Raw genomic sequence first — 15,431 nt, 5'->3', positions numbered from 1 at the left:
TCTACCCTTCAGAGTGATGCTCACTTCTGCCCACAGTGTCACATTACTGGTGACTGTTTGGTAAAGGGCATCAGCTTTAATGCCTATAGTAAAGAACATTTAAAGGACACTGATTTGTAGGTGTACTCATGTCAGCCTCCATCTTAAACAACGTTTAAGCTGTGTGTAATTCATCAACACGCAGGTCATGTTTTGGGCAAAACAGTGGACATGATGACGTGATGATGCACACACCCAAAATGCATCGATCTGATATGCTGTGCTGTGTTTATGTGTATACAGTGAGGAGGAGTTTTCTTTAAAGGTTATAGAAAAGACAGAAAGGTTGTGAGATCAGCCCACCTGAGGAGCCACATCCAACATCTACTGCTCAGAGAGCCACCAGTTCCTCTGCTAAGGTAAGATCAGGGTCTTCTGATATATTGGATTGTGCTAAATGTGACATGGGAATGATGCAATGAAGAACTACTTCCTTTAATAGTATTTACTTATCTTGCATGATCTTTGGAAAATCTTCATTAATGTTTGATTCATTAATTCATTTAATACATAATCCGAGCTCGGAGTTCGTTTCAGTAAAAATGAACAGGGATTAGATAAAGATTCTGTTTTAGAATCACGTCGATAGATGAAGGTGACCTCAAACTCATAGCATTTTGGATATGTGGACTTTTCGAGAACTGTTTTACATGAAAGTCCTGTCAATATTCCCTAGAAAGCGTTGTTTAAAAGGATAATTCATGCAAAAATGAACATTTTGTCACCATTTACTCACCCTCAAGTTGTTCCAAGCCTATATGAGTTTCTTTCTTCTGTTAAACACAAAAGATGATATTTAAAAAAGACTGTTAATAACCAAACAGTTGCTGGAGCCACTGACGTCTGGACTATGGAAAAAAATACAATGGAAGCCAATGGCCACCAGCAACTGTTTGGTTATTAACAATATTCAAAATCTATTTTGTGTTCAACAGAAGAGAGAAACTCATACAGGTTTGGAACAACTTGAGGGTCAGAATTTTCAGTCTGACATTCATTCATATTGAGTGAACAAAAATGGCATCCAGACTTCAGGGCCCATGTGTGGTCAGTGAGATTGAGAAAGCACTGAACTACAAATCCAAAGCATTTCCAGACAATTCTATAACCAGAGGAGGTGGGAGGGCAAACTTTCCAAAACACCTCCAGGCATTCAAGGGTACACCAGCAGTGTCCTGGAACGTGCTGCGTCCCGACTGCGTCGACCCACGGTTTCTGTTTACTTTCAAAACACGAGTGCTGTTTTCTCTCAGCTGCACTTACAGCTGGAGTTTCTTAACAAACATTCCTCGTCTCACTGTTGACCTGTACATGGGAACGGAACATATTCCATCTAATTATACGTGCTGCAATTAGCCATCATTATTATCAGACATTATGCTGATGTATACTGTATAAATTATTTCAAAATAAATCTGTTTAATATGTTTGAGGGGGAAAATGAACAAAACAGTTTTTGTCATCTTTTCCTCGCTCTTATGATGTTCCAAACCTGTATGACTTCATTTTTTGGTGTTTTTAAAGAAATCCTGGACGCTTATAATGATATAATGAATTCGATATAATGAAGCTGAATTGGGGACTGGAGCTCCAAGCTCCAAAATGATGCATACAAGCATCATAAGGTGGCCTGTATGACTTGTGGATGGTTTTCTTAAGTCATATGAAAGCTTTATGTAAGAAATAGACCTAAATTTAAGTCATCATTCACTTATAATCTACCACTAGGGAAGTCGTGGCCTAATGGTTAGAGAGTCGGACTCGTAATCCAAAGGTTGCGGGTTCGAGTCTCGGGCCAGCAGGGATTGTAGGTGGGGGGAAGCAAGGCACCGAACCCCCAACTGCTCCCCGGGCGCCGCAGCATAAGTGGCTGCCCACTGCTCCGGGCGTGTGTTCACGGTGTGTGTGTGTTCACTGCTGTGTGTGTGCACGTTGGATGGGTTAAATGCAAAGCACGAATTCCGAGTATGGGCCACCATACTTGGCAGTATGTCACTTCAGTGTACTGACCAGATGATTCAGTTAGTGAGTTTAAGAGAACTGAATCAGACTGAACCAAAAACTGGTGTGTGATCAGAATCAACTGATTTGTTAACATTGAACATGGTTACGTATGACATTGCTATGAACTCATGACTGCACCAGTGCTTGGTTACAAACTTCACATGAATCACTTTTATGATTCATTTTGGAACACCAGTCCTCATTTACTGTCATTATATTGGGTTTCAAGTGACATGAGGCATTTTCAGTAAACTGTAGTTAAATTGTGAGTAAAATAGTACTGTAAAACAAAAATATATTGTCTGACTGAGTGTGTGTGTGTGTGTGTGTGTGTGTGTGTGTGTGTGTCTTTGATCAGGAGGGATAAAAATGAGCCAGCTCACAGAACTAGTTCTTCTTACAGGTAAGTCATGACTATTTATGTATACAGTAAAGGTCACAGACAGATCTGTGCCCTTGGGCCTGAAGGTCAAGCCTTCAAAGACTTTCTATCCACATTTACAGTATACTTGGGCTTAATGATTTAATGGAAGAAAAAATAATAGCTTTTTAGTAAATTATTAAAAACTAAATTAAGTTATCATTACAATATATATATATATATATATATATATATATATACATACACACACATATATAAATATACATATATACATATATATACACACAAATATATATATACATATACATATACAGTATATTTTATGATATACAGAAATCAAGGTTTTGTTTTTTAACTGAAATAGCTTATTTATTTTACAGAACAAAATATATATTTTTATTCTATATCTTGAAAAAATGTATTAGTTTGGTAATGTCATGAAGTATTTTCTTCTTTGTGCATCTTTATTTTCATTTACAGTCTTCTTGGCACTCTTCGGTCAAGCTGAAGCAAGTAAGGCAAAAGAGTTTCTTTCTTTGTTTCTTTTTATTCTACTGTAACGCTATTCAACTTTTGAGCCTATCAGTCTCATGTGTTAAGAACATTAATTTTCTGGCATCATTTTTGTCTATTTTCAAGAGCAATCTAACTTTTCTCCTTTTTTGCCTTTTCAGATCCTTTCGTTTACAGTAAGTACTCTGAAGCAGATTCTCAGCAGATCCTAATAATAACATTACATATTTTTATAATAAATATATAAATGTATAAAATAAATGTATAATAATATATCATTTTGAAAGTATTTTAAGCTAGATTAAGCAGTCTTAAAATGCTTCTGTTTAGACTATGAGGCGCTGAGGATCGGGGGTTTGATCTTCACAGCTCTGCTTGTAGCCGGAGGGGTTGGAGTTCTGTGTTGTAAGTAGCTCTTCATTTTTACACATGCATTTTCTTCCTAACAAATTCCTTATGTTTGACATTATATGCAGAAAGAGTAACAGATTGTTCTCTTCACAGCGGGGCAGTGCAAACCAAAAAGAAAGTAGGTCACCTGTTCTCACCGTCATATTCACATAAAATCATGTACATTTTGAAATCAAAATATTATTTATGATTAATATAGACAAATGCTCTAATTACTGCATCTCTTTTGACATAGGAAAGATGAAGACGCAAGCAAAATTTAAAGATCGGGGACTTCATCTGCTGAAACTTTCCATTGGAATTTTGACTGAGTAGAAAACTGTTTTTGTTTTCTATCTAGAAACTCCTGATGGCTAACTAGTTCAGCTTCTCACCTGTACTTTATTTTATTGTAGATTTTCCATTATTTCAATCATTTTCAACCATTTAATTTATGCATTAATCACAATCCCTGCCCAAAAAACTGAGCTGCTGTTATTTTTGATTTTGTAGAATTATTCTATAAATTTTAGCAATCTCTCAAAGTGGCGCTTTAATAAAGATTGTCAGTCATGGGCCTGCAAAATTGCATGTGTTGTCATTTTTTATGCCTGAATTTATTTTTTTGGATGAGAGATGTTCAAACACTGGCTGGCCTTGTGCAAGATGAGAGTAAAACTTGTATTTATTTTTTTACTTTTTTTGTAGTAGGAATCAAAGTACAATCATTAAATTGCTGAAATGCACTATTGAAACATAGAGGGAAGATTTTAAATAAACAAATAAATAAATTTAAAAAGTGCGTAATTTATATATATTTATTTGACTTGTTTCTTAATGTTGCATACACTGAAATCCAGGCATAAAATTACCAGTAACTTTACGCACATTTCCTCCAACCCTAAAACAAAACACAGTACAATGCATCATTTAAAGTAAAACATCTGTGAAAAATCAATACTGAAAACTCCTTTACATTAACATGGATTTTTACAAACTTTTCTTAGAGAGTTCTACTCCTCTACTTTTGTTGGATCATTGTGCTCACACCCCAGCAGAATAAATTCAGTCTGAGCGTGCATGACAAACTAAAAACTATCAGAGTTGCTCTCCCAGAGAAAAAATCCTTCATTCAAAACTCAACCCACATAGGACTGAGCCAACCTGTTGAGCGGATGGTGTAGGGTGTTGGTTTCAGTCTGTCTAGATCAGATCTTTACGGGTGGTTCCTTCATAAACACGTTTCAAACCTCAACATTTTACTTTCTTTCTCCTTGAAAACGGTGAGTAATCAGTTCTGATACCATTTTAATGTTTATATAGTGAAACATATGTTATGGCAGATTGATGGTCAATTTAACTGGATATTAGAATATGATAATTAGGGTATTTTAAGGTGTTTTGTGTTCAGTCTGTTTAACATTACAATTTAAAGTACTAACAAATATCTAATAATAATAACTTATTAGTATCTAGTAAGTTTCTATTATAAAAACTTTAGATAAAAAAAGATATAAAGACAGATAAATAATCAGATATTATCTGAGTAGCTCAGTGGTGTCCAAAAATTTGAGAAATTTGATATTATGCAATTTTCTATTTTAGTACTATTTTAATAGTAAGCTTATTTTACAAACTACATGTTGTCAGTATAACAATATAAGAAGTCTAACTTCTGCTTCTGCTTCTGTTAAACTTCATCTAACTGGCTCCTCTACCTTTTGCTTTAATGACAGTAGCACTGGAGCTCCATGCAAAATATGATAATCATATCACCAGTATGATGCAAGAACATCTTGCGTTTTAATAAAAGCAAGAACCTCTGACCATCTGAAAGAGTTCACAGTGTCGCAGTTTAAGCGTTTCTTTTTCACTTTAGGTTAACTGAAAAAAAAAATGAAAAAAAAAACATTTTACATTTATTTGCTGGTTTTAAAATAAAAGTAAATAAAATTAAATAAAAAAATCCAGCTTTTCAATGTGATCTCAGGCTTTTGGACCTCACTGTATGAGTTGGCTTTTACTCCAGTGATTTGGAAACTGGAATGTCATGCGACTTTACTCTGGAAAGCAGCTGCGTCCTGGATCACTGCAACTTTTAAAGACCACACCTGAATTCTTTGCTTTCCTGACAAAGTTTAGCGAGTACACTCTTAAAAACAAAGGTTCTTTATTGGCAAACGATTCCATGAAGAACCATTAAGATCCATGGAACATTTCAATTGCTTGAAAAGTTCTTTATAATGGAAAAAGAATGAATAAAATGTTCTTCATACTAAAAAAAAAAATTTATTTGAAAGGTTCTTTGAGGAACCCAAAATATTTCTTCTATTACGTTGCTGCAAAACCCATTTTTGGAAGCTTTATTTTTAAGAGTGTAGATCTTGGAGGCTAAATCATGAGCTGGCTGTGTATAAAACATGGATGAAATCCAGTTCTTCAATGAAGTAAACACATCTAACATGGTGTTTAAAGTTTGAGATGCACCATGGCGGCCCAACATCTGTCTCAAAGCGTGTTTTGTTTGGTTAACCTCTTAGCTTTTATAATCAGAGTCCAGCGTTTCAGTTTTCCATGACAAAAAGAGAAATGTGAAAGGGTTACATTTAGATGGTCATGGCCATGTCTTTAACTAAAAATGGCCTAAAATGTATTTGTACTGGGCCAAGATTTAAGTATTGCCATGATATGCTCATGGAAACAGATTTTTTGTGAGGTGAAGGGAGCACAAAGACAGCACTACTTTAAGCACTGGAAAGGGCGGGATTGTGGTGGAACGATGATTCATTTCAACAGAATGTGTTGTTCCTTCCTGCGTCACTCTGAGCATATCGAGCTGAAGTAAACTTCAGTGCAAATCTACTTATATATTGAAGAGTTTTCTGGATAAGTGAATCTGTGAAAACACTGCTGAACTAGATGGTTTTACTCCATTTTAAAGGGCTTGTGTTACTAAAGGGCATCTGTCAGCGTGTTTGTGCTGGAGTGTATAATCATACAATACTTCAAAGTTCACAGCCTGTTCTCAGGGGTGGAATTTTGTTCCTAATATAGCTGCAGTCTGGATTCCTGCGTACATGGCTTGCATCCTTTGTGTGCCATGTGATTGTGTCAAGTTGTCTTATATGGAGTTGGGGTGTTTGGAAAAAAAGTAGGTGAGAATAAAAGTGACTTAACTACACTGCACTGGCCACTCACACACACTATAGATAATATCACGCTTAGTACATGATTTTTTTTTTTTTTACAGTTTAATTTGACTGAGTGAAAATCTTTCCACTATTTTATAGATTTTTATATATGCAGCTACTTTAACATAACTCTCTCATCTCCTCATCCCAGAAAAATAGGCTTTAAAACCGACCGTCACACTAGCAGCTGCTCACAATAATTACTAGACTGATCAAATTACTGCAGAGAAGGAGGCGTGTCCATAAGATGAAGATTGATCACCTCTCCAGCCAATCAAAGGCACAATTTGCTGCTCACATCAGTATTTATGAGGCAGATGGAAAAGTTTTTAGCATTAGTTAACCTTGAACTCCAAAAGTCATTCTGCATTTAGCTATGCCATATAGCCTCAATACATTGCGAAACTATAAATAACTTGACTTTGGTCAAGAAACCAGTAGACATGACATAAATATAAAAACTATAATTAGGAGAGAGAAGTGTAGGACTGGCATTAAGTGTCTGTTTATTAATATAAGTTTGCTAGTAAACTATCATCCAGACAGAGATGTTTTGAACCTTATTCAACTCACCGTTGTGATGCTAGGGTTGCCAGGATGTTGCAAAGGTGTTTTGAATGATGTTTAGCAGTTTGCCATGTAGTTGCTAGGAGGTCTCTAGGGTGTTCAGGGTGGTTGCTAGGTGGTTACCTTCTGCAGCAAGTCAAATGCACAAAATCATAAGTTATATCACTTAAAAATAGTAAAACATCTTTCACACGTCAAAAAAAAAACAGAAAAAGAAAGAGAAACTCATTCATCGCATTTTTGTCATGTTTTCCATAACTGTCTAAAAATGATTAAATAAAGACATATTTATTCAAGTAGGAAAATTAAGAAATTAAGTAGTTTCAGTAAAATATCAAAATCAAGTAAATAAGCTTTCTTTAAACAAGAAAAAATAAATATGTCAGTGGGGTAAGAAAGATAATCTTGTTTTCTCTTAGAATTGAATTTATTTTTATTACCCCAATTACATTTTTTTCTTGTTGTAAGAATAAACTCACCTGATGTATTTTATGGAGTGTTTTAGAAGTTTGTTCTAGACAACAAGACAAAAATACAGAGTAAAACAATATTTTTTATTTAATTTTTTTCCAGTGCACAACAAACCTCACAACTTGAGCAAAATCAAATATTTAATAGGATTAGGGGGTTTGGAAATCACTATGTGAAATTGAAACCAGGCACAATACAAGTATTCTCATTTCCTGAGTGAGGATTTCATTTTGCAAGTGAGGATCAAAAAGGGCTAAGAGACAGTATTGTTAGTAGAATGAACTATGGCAACAGTAAAGAAAGAAACAAGGCATTACATTGAAAAAGAGAGGGTCGGATTGTAATGTGAGACGAGGAAGTGGTGTTAAACACTAGGACACAATTCCTCATTCTTTCTCATGACTCACACACACACACACACACACACACACACTGTCAAGCCAACGTGACTGTGCCCTATCACAAGACTTTCATTATTATCACCATGCACCCTGGGTGATTCTGGCTGGCAGGAGGTGCCAGAACGTCCAGACTGTCCAAGCCGAAAACAACGCTCCCTCCTTTTCTCTCAGATCTTTGTACAGTATCATGATTTAAAAAGCGTTTCAAACAGTTGTAAACAGACAGCTTCGCTTGCCAGATTCTTGGCAGAATTATCCTTGCACTGCTTGGTACTGGATAAAGTACTGTGTATCTGTTATTTAATTTATTGGATGCAATAGACATTGCAGAAAGTTATGAGCGTGTATAGCCTATGATTTTTTTTTTTATCTCTTGAAAAAATAATTTTAAAACAATAGACTGATGTCTTTCAGTTTTTTATAGGCCTATCGCTCCAAAAAGTAATGTCTTATTTTTACGCTAGAAAAATCATTGTTTTTGAATGACTCGGTTGAGAATGAGTCGCCGTCTTGCTAATAATACCCAAATTAAGGTAACTTGAAGTCAGGTCACTGATGGTTATGCAACTTACAGAAACAGTCACTATAATAAAAACACTAAAGGCCCAAACTGTCTGTCTCGGAACGAGAAAACAACTGTGCAACTGCAAGTGTGACCATAGTCTTTGGTGTAACACACCAGTTCCAAGCAACAAATGAACGAATCAGAATTTTTGAACGAATTGGTTGAAAATGATTGAATGATTGACTGTCACGTGTCGTCATTTAGACTTGCAGACTCTAAACATCGCCACAAAAAGGAACAAAAAATTAATATAAAAGTAGGCCTACAGTTTTGAACGACTGTATATATGAAATCTGAAAAATCCTCTATTTGTGTTACACAGACAAATAACAGCATAAACGTATCCATATTTGAAGAATGAGTAAATTATGACAGAATTGGTGCACTACTCCTTTAATAAACATGGATGCGCCATCAAACAAGCACCTGTTTGCAAATTTCGTGTTGTGCATGCAGAATCTAATTTTACTTGATATACATAAACAAACTGCTCAGGCTTCCATGCTTAATCAAATTAAGTATGCCTATTATATGAATAAACTGAATCCATGAAAAATGTTCATGACACTTGAAAAAATGTGGCATGAGCATATTTACAGGAAAGGAGGAAATTAGATTATTCATGGCCATCCCACTAAACATTGGACGTCGGATAGACGTGCAGATCATGTCTATATTGGGTCCGTCGGTCCATGACCAATTCTGGACATCTATTCGACGTCCAAACTAGGTCCACTATTTGGACGTCCAACCATGACCCAACTTGGACGTCATTTTGACGTTCAACATTTGACCTAATCTGGCTTATTTTTTTTGGACGTCATTTGGACGTCTATGGCAGTTGTGATATACACATTAGATGTGCGGTAGACGTCGAAAAAAGACGTCGCCTGGCGTTACAAAACAACCCCATCAATGGACGGAAATTGGACGTCCAAAATGACATGGAAAAGATGTCACTACGACGTCACATTGCGCAGTGGGATGATAATAGGCTATAAAACAGACACAGGGATTCATTAAACCTCTCTGTATATTAACCGCTGCCTTGTTCACTGCTCACGCTGACCGAGGCTGCTCTGATGAAAGGCCTGAAATACTGGACTTTATTTTGTCTCAGCATGTCTCTGGTGAACCCATTATTTTCCCCCTTCTCTGCCACCATGGTAGGAAGCTGAAGGTGGAGACTGTTACATCATCTCATGCTGGTAGGGATGGGCACAGCATACCCTCTGGTCTCTCAGAGACTAAATGGAAAATCCCAGCTTAGCTCAAATGGTGCTCCAGAATGTTTCAACGGTGTGCTTTTAATTACGATGTAGACATAAGTCAGCATCTAGCTACATCTGTCAGGTCATGTAAACCCCTAGCACTTTGAGAATGTGCTCAAAGGTCGTCTTTTATATGAACGGGTTTAGCGTCTTGATGCGCTTCCTGAGATGTTCCAGGCCTTTGTTGAAATATGATCCAGGTCTGCTTTGTGTTCTCAGAGCTGCTATTTGTTGCTCCAGTATATTTAATCAGATCAGATGCATTGGCAGGGTTTGTGATCATTTGATTTACCCCATTGTTTGATGATGTGAACCTGGCAGAGGACAATAATTCAGGCATTAAGGGGATTCATGTTATATTTAGAGCATAATGGATTAGAGTGGATTGCAAAGCATAATGGGAATTAGCTCTTATGTACGCAACAGATACATGATCTGCTTTTCGATCCTAACAGTATTATTTTCCTTGAAAAAGCGCACATTAACAATCCATTTTACATTATTTTACATCATTTTACACTTTTGAAAATGAATGGATCATAAAGTCCACTGTCTGGAGAAATAAAAAAAATAAAAGGGCTTGGTGACATCAGCAAAAAGGAAAGTGGTTTGAGAGGTGGAAGAATTTATTACTTTTTGATTAAAGCAACTCTATGTAGTTTTGGGACTTTGGAGCCCCCTACAGTACGTGATTACAGTGGATAGCCACTGCACATGTGCATTTGTTGCTGCCATAAAGCAATTTTGGTACCAGATTACCAAACTTACATGCTCCCAGAAACAAGCCTTTCGCCTCTTTAGAAGTAATTGCATTATCAGAATTGTTTTAAAACTCATATTTCAAGGTAAAAAAATATATAAAAATTGCTTAAAAGTTTCGAAGAGATTTCTAAGATTTAATGATAGACTGGAGAATCAAACATGCACAATAAGACCTACAACATGCATTAAGATATTAAATAGGAAACATTTTTGATTTAACACAGACCATGTACATGTTATTATTTTTTCATGGCAAACCTAATTTTGTATTGCAGGTTAAATCCACACTGTCATGATGAAGACTTTGGCACTAGTTTTCTTGACACGTAAGTTTTGTACCAATATATACACAGTATATATATATATGTGTGTGTATGTATGTATGTATATGTATATATATATATATATATATATATATATATATATATATATATATATTGCTTGTTGTCTTTAATGAACTGTAAATGCATTATAGGTGCATTAAGTTTATGTACCACAAGTAACTATAAATGAATAACTCAAACTCCTATGAACACACACTAATATACTATGTTGCTAATATATTACTTTTATAGTTTTGTCCCTTGTGTTGGCAGAAGGTCAGCAGACAAGTAAGAGATTTCAAATTTCATTTTTTTTCTGTTCTTCTTTCTTTTTCTGTTTTCATCCTTGTGATAAAATATTATTACTCAACGTTACATGCATTTTTTTCATGCTTTTTCTGGTTTGGACTTTGCAGCAGAGGATGACCCCTTCTCTTTTGGTTAGTTGCACACATCTTATAATTTGAGCCTACCATCCATAATCCATCATAAGGAGTTCTCAAGATCATCTTGCAAATTTTCTTTGATTGTTCTGTCTCATTCTGTCTCACACCAGATTATCACAGACTTCGGGTCGGAGGTCTGATCTTGGCAGCAGTTCTATGTCTGATTGGCATCACTATTCTTTTCAGTGAGTGTGTTATTGACTTTTAGAATTTTACAAATTTCATATTTTATCTATGTTCTCACAAGCTGAGTAACATATATCGAGACTATATAAAGTGTAGTGATATAGGCTATATTGTTTTATCTATATAGTTTATATCTTTTATGTCATAGTTTATAGGCCTATATATTTTTATATTTATATATTTATTTTATATCTTGTACTAAAATGAATGAACTAAATTGTTACATAGTTCCACCAATAGGTGACGGCAAGACAGCGTATTTTGTGTATTGTGAGCGAGTCATTATAGCTTTCTCAACTGATTTGTTCAACTACTGTGATTCATTTAGTTAGAAATCAAGTTCAGTCTATAATAGTGAGGTTTCACAGGATCATTATAAAACAAAACACTGCTACTCTCTTTTGTTTAGAACTACTTAATTTTTATTTATTTTAACTTTCAATATTGTGTCTAAAATGTAGGCTAAGTTACTTAATATTGACTCACTGAAATAAAACGTAACTCACTTAGTATTAACTTGTTTTATTGTTTAATTATTAATGGAGGCTTGAATGCATATTTTGAACTATTGACAGCAGATCCCGAATTAGTGGAAAGCACACATTATTTATGTACATAATCTGTCAAACTGACAATATTCAGATATGCTTATATAGACAGTACAGCCATAACCTTTGCTAATACGCTTATATTCATGTTTTTCCCTTTGCATTTTGAGTTTAAATGTGACCTTGACATATTTTGGATTCTCTCTGTTTAAAAACATCCTTTGCCATTATTACAGGTGGACACTGCAGATGCAAGTTCAACCAAGACAAGAGGTATAAAGAGTATATATTTTTAACTTTTACGTACATAAAAGTATAGAAGTTGTATAGCTCTAACAGCACAGCTCTCTTTTGACAGGAGGAGGACAGGAAGTAACGCTCAAGCGATGCTCAACGACACAGGTTTGACCGCCTTCATCTACCTGTGCAGTTTACAAAAAAATAACCCAGTAACATGAAGACAGTGCTGGTATTAGGGATGTAACGGTATGAAAATTTCTCATCACGATTATAGTGACCAAAATTATCACGGTTATCAGTATTATCACGATATTGTTAAAATGTGCTGGAGATGTTCAAAAAGTACCGAAACATAAATCACTTCACCAAGTTTCATACTTAAAAATCAACAAACAGCAAATAAAATGACTTTTTGTTTGCATAATCACTAAAACAATAACATTACCAATGAGGTCTGGATTTTAAATGACAACTTGACTGACACCAGTTTAATAGCATGTTCAAATAAATAATGTAAATGTTCAAATAAAGCTTTGAAAAAGTTTAACATAAAGGTAGACCACACATTTCAGCCTTTAAAGAAAAGGGTTAAATTAAAATGATAATTAATAAATGATTATATGTATTTTATCTGCTCCATAAATAATTCTATATAGCTTATCTGAATTGTTTAAATGTACATAAGTTTGTTTTTCATCAACCGGTTAAAATTTACAGCAGGTCATGCAAATTTGGTCAATTTTTTGGCCAGACAGAAACTGCACACAGACTGAATGTAAATAAGTGTCTGTAAATCCACTCTCTGGCAGCAGGTGGCGCTTTATACGGAAAAGCTGAATTACAGCTGATTCCTGTGAACTCCGCGAACACTTCCTTTAGGTATTACATGGAGCAAAGATGAGAACAAAATGCCATCAAATCGTTTCTGAAGACAGTCTGAACCTTCAGAGGTACATTCATATAATTAATTCATTGATATATTAATTTGTATAATTCCCTTAGCACTCTTTTAAAACCTCCCAGCTTTTCCGCCCTATTTTCACTCAGAACGAAACTACTGTGCTGCTGTGCGCACGTGAGACTGTTACTGAAAACTCTGCTTTATGCCGGACAGTATTTATTTATCGCGAGTTGTTTAAATCACGGTAATCGAATACGGTTTTAATGATAATTAAAATATGAAACGGTAATACTAACCGCGGGGAATTTTATCATGATTTATCGTCAAACCGGTAATCGTTACATCCCTAGCTGGTATATAAAAAAAGACCCTTATAAAACACGTCACTGTAACCCTGTGTGGTCTGATGGCCGTGTGGAATCCATCTGCTAATTATTGCTGTGCCAGTGCCCCGTGATGCAGTGGGATACAGTGGGTCTGTGCTCAGTGGTGGGCCCGTATGGCCCGTCTCCACAGCACCACTCACATGGTTTCCAGGATGAGTCATACTTTCTCCCTTGGGTGTATTTACACTCATGATCCCTGAGGGTAGGGTTGGAGAAACAGGATACAAAGATGTGCTATGTAAATATTTTATTATATATTCAGTATCTCATTGTTTATAGTGAAGAATAAAGGAATTAGAATTTGCATTTTTTTGTAACTGGGGTTTAAATTATTCAAAGGGGTGTCAAATTGTCCTTGATCTTTTGAGATTAAAGAGTTCATTGTGCAATGGACACATGCTGTAACTTTCAGACCTTGAAATTTTCCATTGAATTTTATTTTAATTAAGCTGCTAGAAATATATCTTTTGTAGTTCTGCAACTTTCTGATTTCATACAGATAACTTAGCACAGACCAATTAAATTAGGAATAAGGACATTGTGATCTAAAAATAACTAATACAAATTTAATAAGTGGATATTAAGGGGAAAAAAAAATAATTTAAATGATTTTTTAAATTCAGTTTTATTCACCTATAAAGATCATATATTTAAAGCAAAAGTGAAAAAATATTATATTAAAAATTTTAATAAAATCATTTTATTTATAAATACATTTACATTTATATATAATAATAATTATAAAATATAATACAAAAGTGCAAAAATATATAAATATGATAATAAAGACAAGATTTAATATAAATTATTTATATTAATTTAAAGATTTTTTTTTAAGTCAAATGAAAAATACAAAATATGACCCCACTTGATAAATTATTGTGTTTCATATCATGAATGTAAAATCTGTTATATATTTTTAAATAGGATATTACTTTGTTTTTCAGCAAGGGCCAGTGAATGCTAAATACCTGTCGACCTGACCTGAACCAATCAGAGGAGACGGTCCGCCTTTATCCCATGTGCTGGTTTAACAGAGGAACCATTTCTCTTTTAAGACGAGGAACCTGATACGAAGGTTTTCTGTGTTTTCACTGCCTGTCTTCTCCAGAGGAGGAAGCTGAAAATCCATATACCATTTTTTATGCCAGATGTGTCATTTCAATATCATTTAATATAAATCGATTACCAAAAATCTGAATGTAAATGGCTTTTTATCCTGTCAGTAAATGTATTAAATTATGTTGGATGTAGGTATGCAAGGGAAGGCTTTCAATGGCAGTGTACTGAATCAGTCTCATATGGAAACCTGTAACCAAATGTTACTGTAAGCTCTAGTGAATCCATACAATATTACACTGTTGCATTCTGTGTGAAGTAGTTTAATGTTCAGACTTGCTTTGGTGTTGAGTAACTAGTTAAAAAAAGACATGAAAAGATCACGCTATCATATTTACATTGCGATATTGTCATGTGCTTGATTTATTTTCATTTCCAGCCTATTCATCACAGACATGCTAGTAGTATTAAGAGTTTATTTTTATCGGTCATGTGAAAATTGTCAGTATCAGTCAAATGTACACTAAAATAAACTAAAAGACACTAAAAAACACCTGCAACAATGTTTTCTGTTCTCTGTCTCCAGCTGACTGATACCCTGCTGTTTCTCAAAGCCTTTAGATGAGCACGAGATTTGTTTGGATTTTGCATGATTAAGGCAAGCATTAGACAATGTAGCTATAGCCTCTTACTTGTTACGTTTCACATCCTTTTCATGCATGTCAAATGTTTTTAAGAAGCTATTCAGGTGAAGCTAGATAACACAGTGAAAAAATTAAATGTAAC

The 15,431-nt window shown here is 34.8% G+C and overlaps 2 protein-coding genes across 3 annotated transcripts; both read left to right on the top strand.

Annotated features, from left to right (window-relative positions):
- Nucleotides 1-329: 329 nt before the first annotated feature.
- Nucleotides 330-3,471, top strand: fxyd11 (FXYD domain containing ion transport regulator 11; the record flags this gene model as incomplete). The annotated part of the gene is made up of 5 exons (XM_079444653.1): nucleotides 330-398; nucleotides 2,402-2,446; nucleotides 2,906-2,938; nucleotides 3,248-3,343; nucleotides 3,443-3,471. Exons 2-5 carry the CDS (start codon nucleotides 2,413-2,415, stop codon nucleotides 3,469-3,471), a joined length of 192 nt encoding a protein of 63 aa, XP_079300779.1. The 5' UTR covers nucleotides 330-398; nucleotides 2,402-2,412.
- Nucleotides 3,472-4,458: 987 nt separating this feature from the next.
- Nucleotides 4,459-15,212, top strand: fxyd3 (FXYD domain containing ion transport regulator 3). Of its 2 annotated transcripts, none has more exons than XM_079444652.1 (8): nucleotides 4,459-4,611; nucleotides 10,832-10,882; nucleotides 11,132-11,167; nucleotides 11,296-11,319; nucleotides 11,436-11,510; nucleotides 12,296-12,332; nucleotides 12,418-12,461; nucleotides 14,534-15,212. In XM_079444652.1, exons 2-8 carry the CDS (start codon nucleotides 10,849-10,851, stop codon nucleotides 14,551-14,553), a joined length of 270 nt encoding a protein of 89 aa, XP_079300778.1. In that variant the 5' UTR covers nucleotides 4,459-4,611; nucleotides 10,832-10,848; the 3' UTR covers nucleotides 14,554-15,212. The 2 variants fall into 2 exon arrangements, with proteins under 2 accessions (XP_079300778.1, XP_079300777.1); XM_079444651.1 differs by lacking the exon at nucleotides 14,534-15,212 and adding an exon at nucleotides 13,551-14,243 and having other exon boundaries at nucleotides 4,473-4,611; nucleotides 12,418-12,528.
- Nucleotides 15,213-15,431: the final 219 nt, after the last annotated feature.

The sequence above is a fragment of the Barbus barbus genome (genome assembly GCF_936440315.1).
Source record: "Barbus barbus genome assembly, chromosome: 21".
NCBI lineage: Eukaryota > Metazoa > Chordata > Actinopteri > Cypriniformes > Cyprinidae > Barbus > Barbus barbus.
The sequence above is the reverse complement of the archived record's forward strand: the minus strand, read 5'-3'. Positions and strand labels throughout refer to the sequence as shown.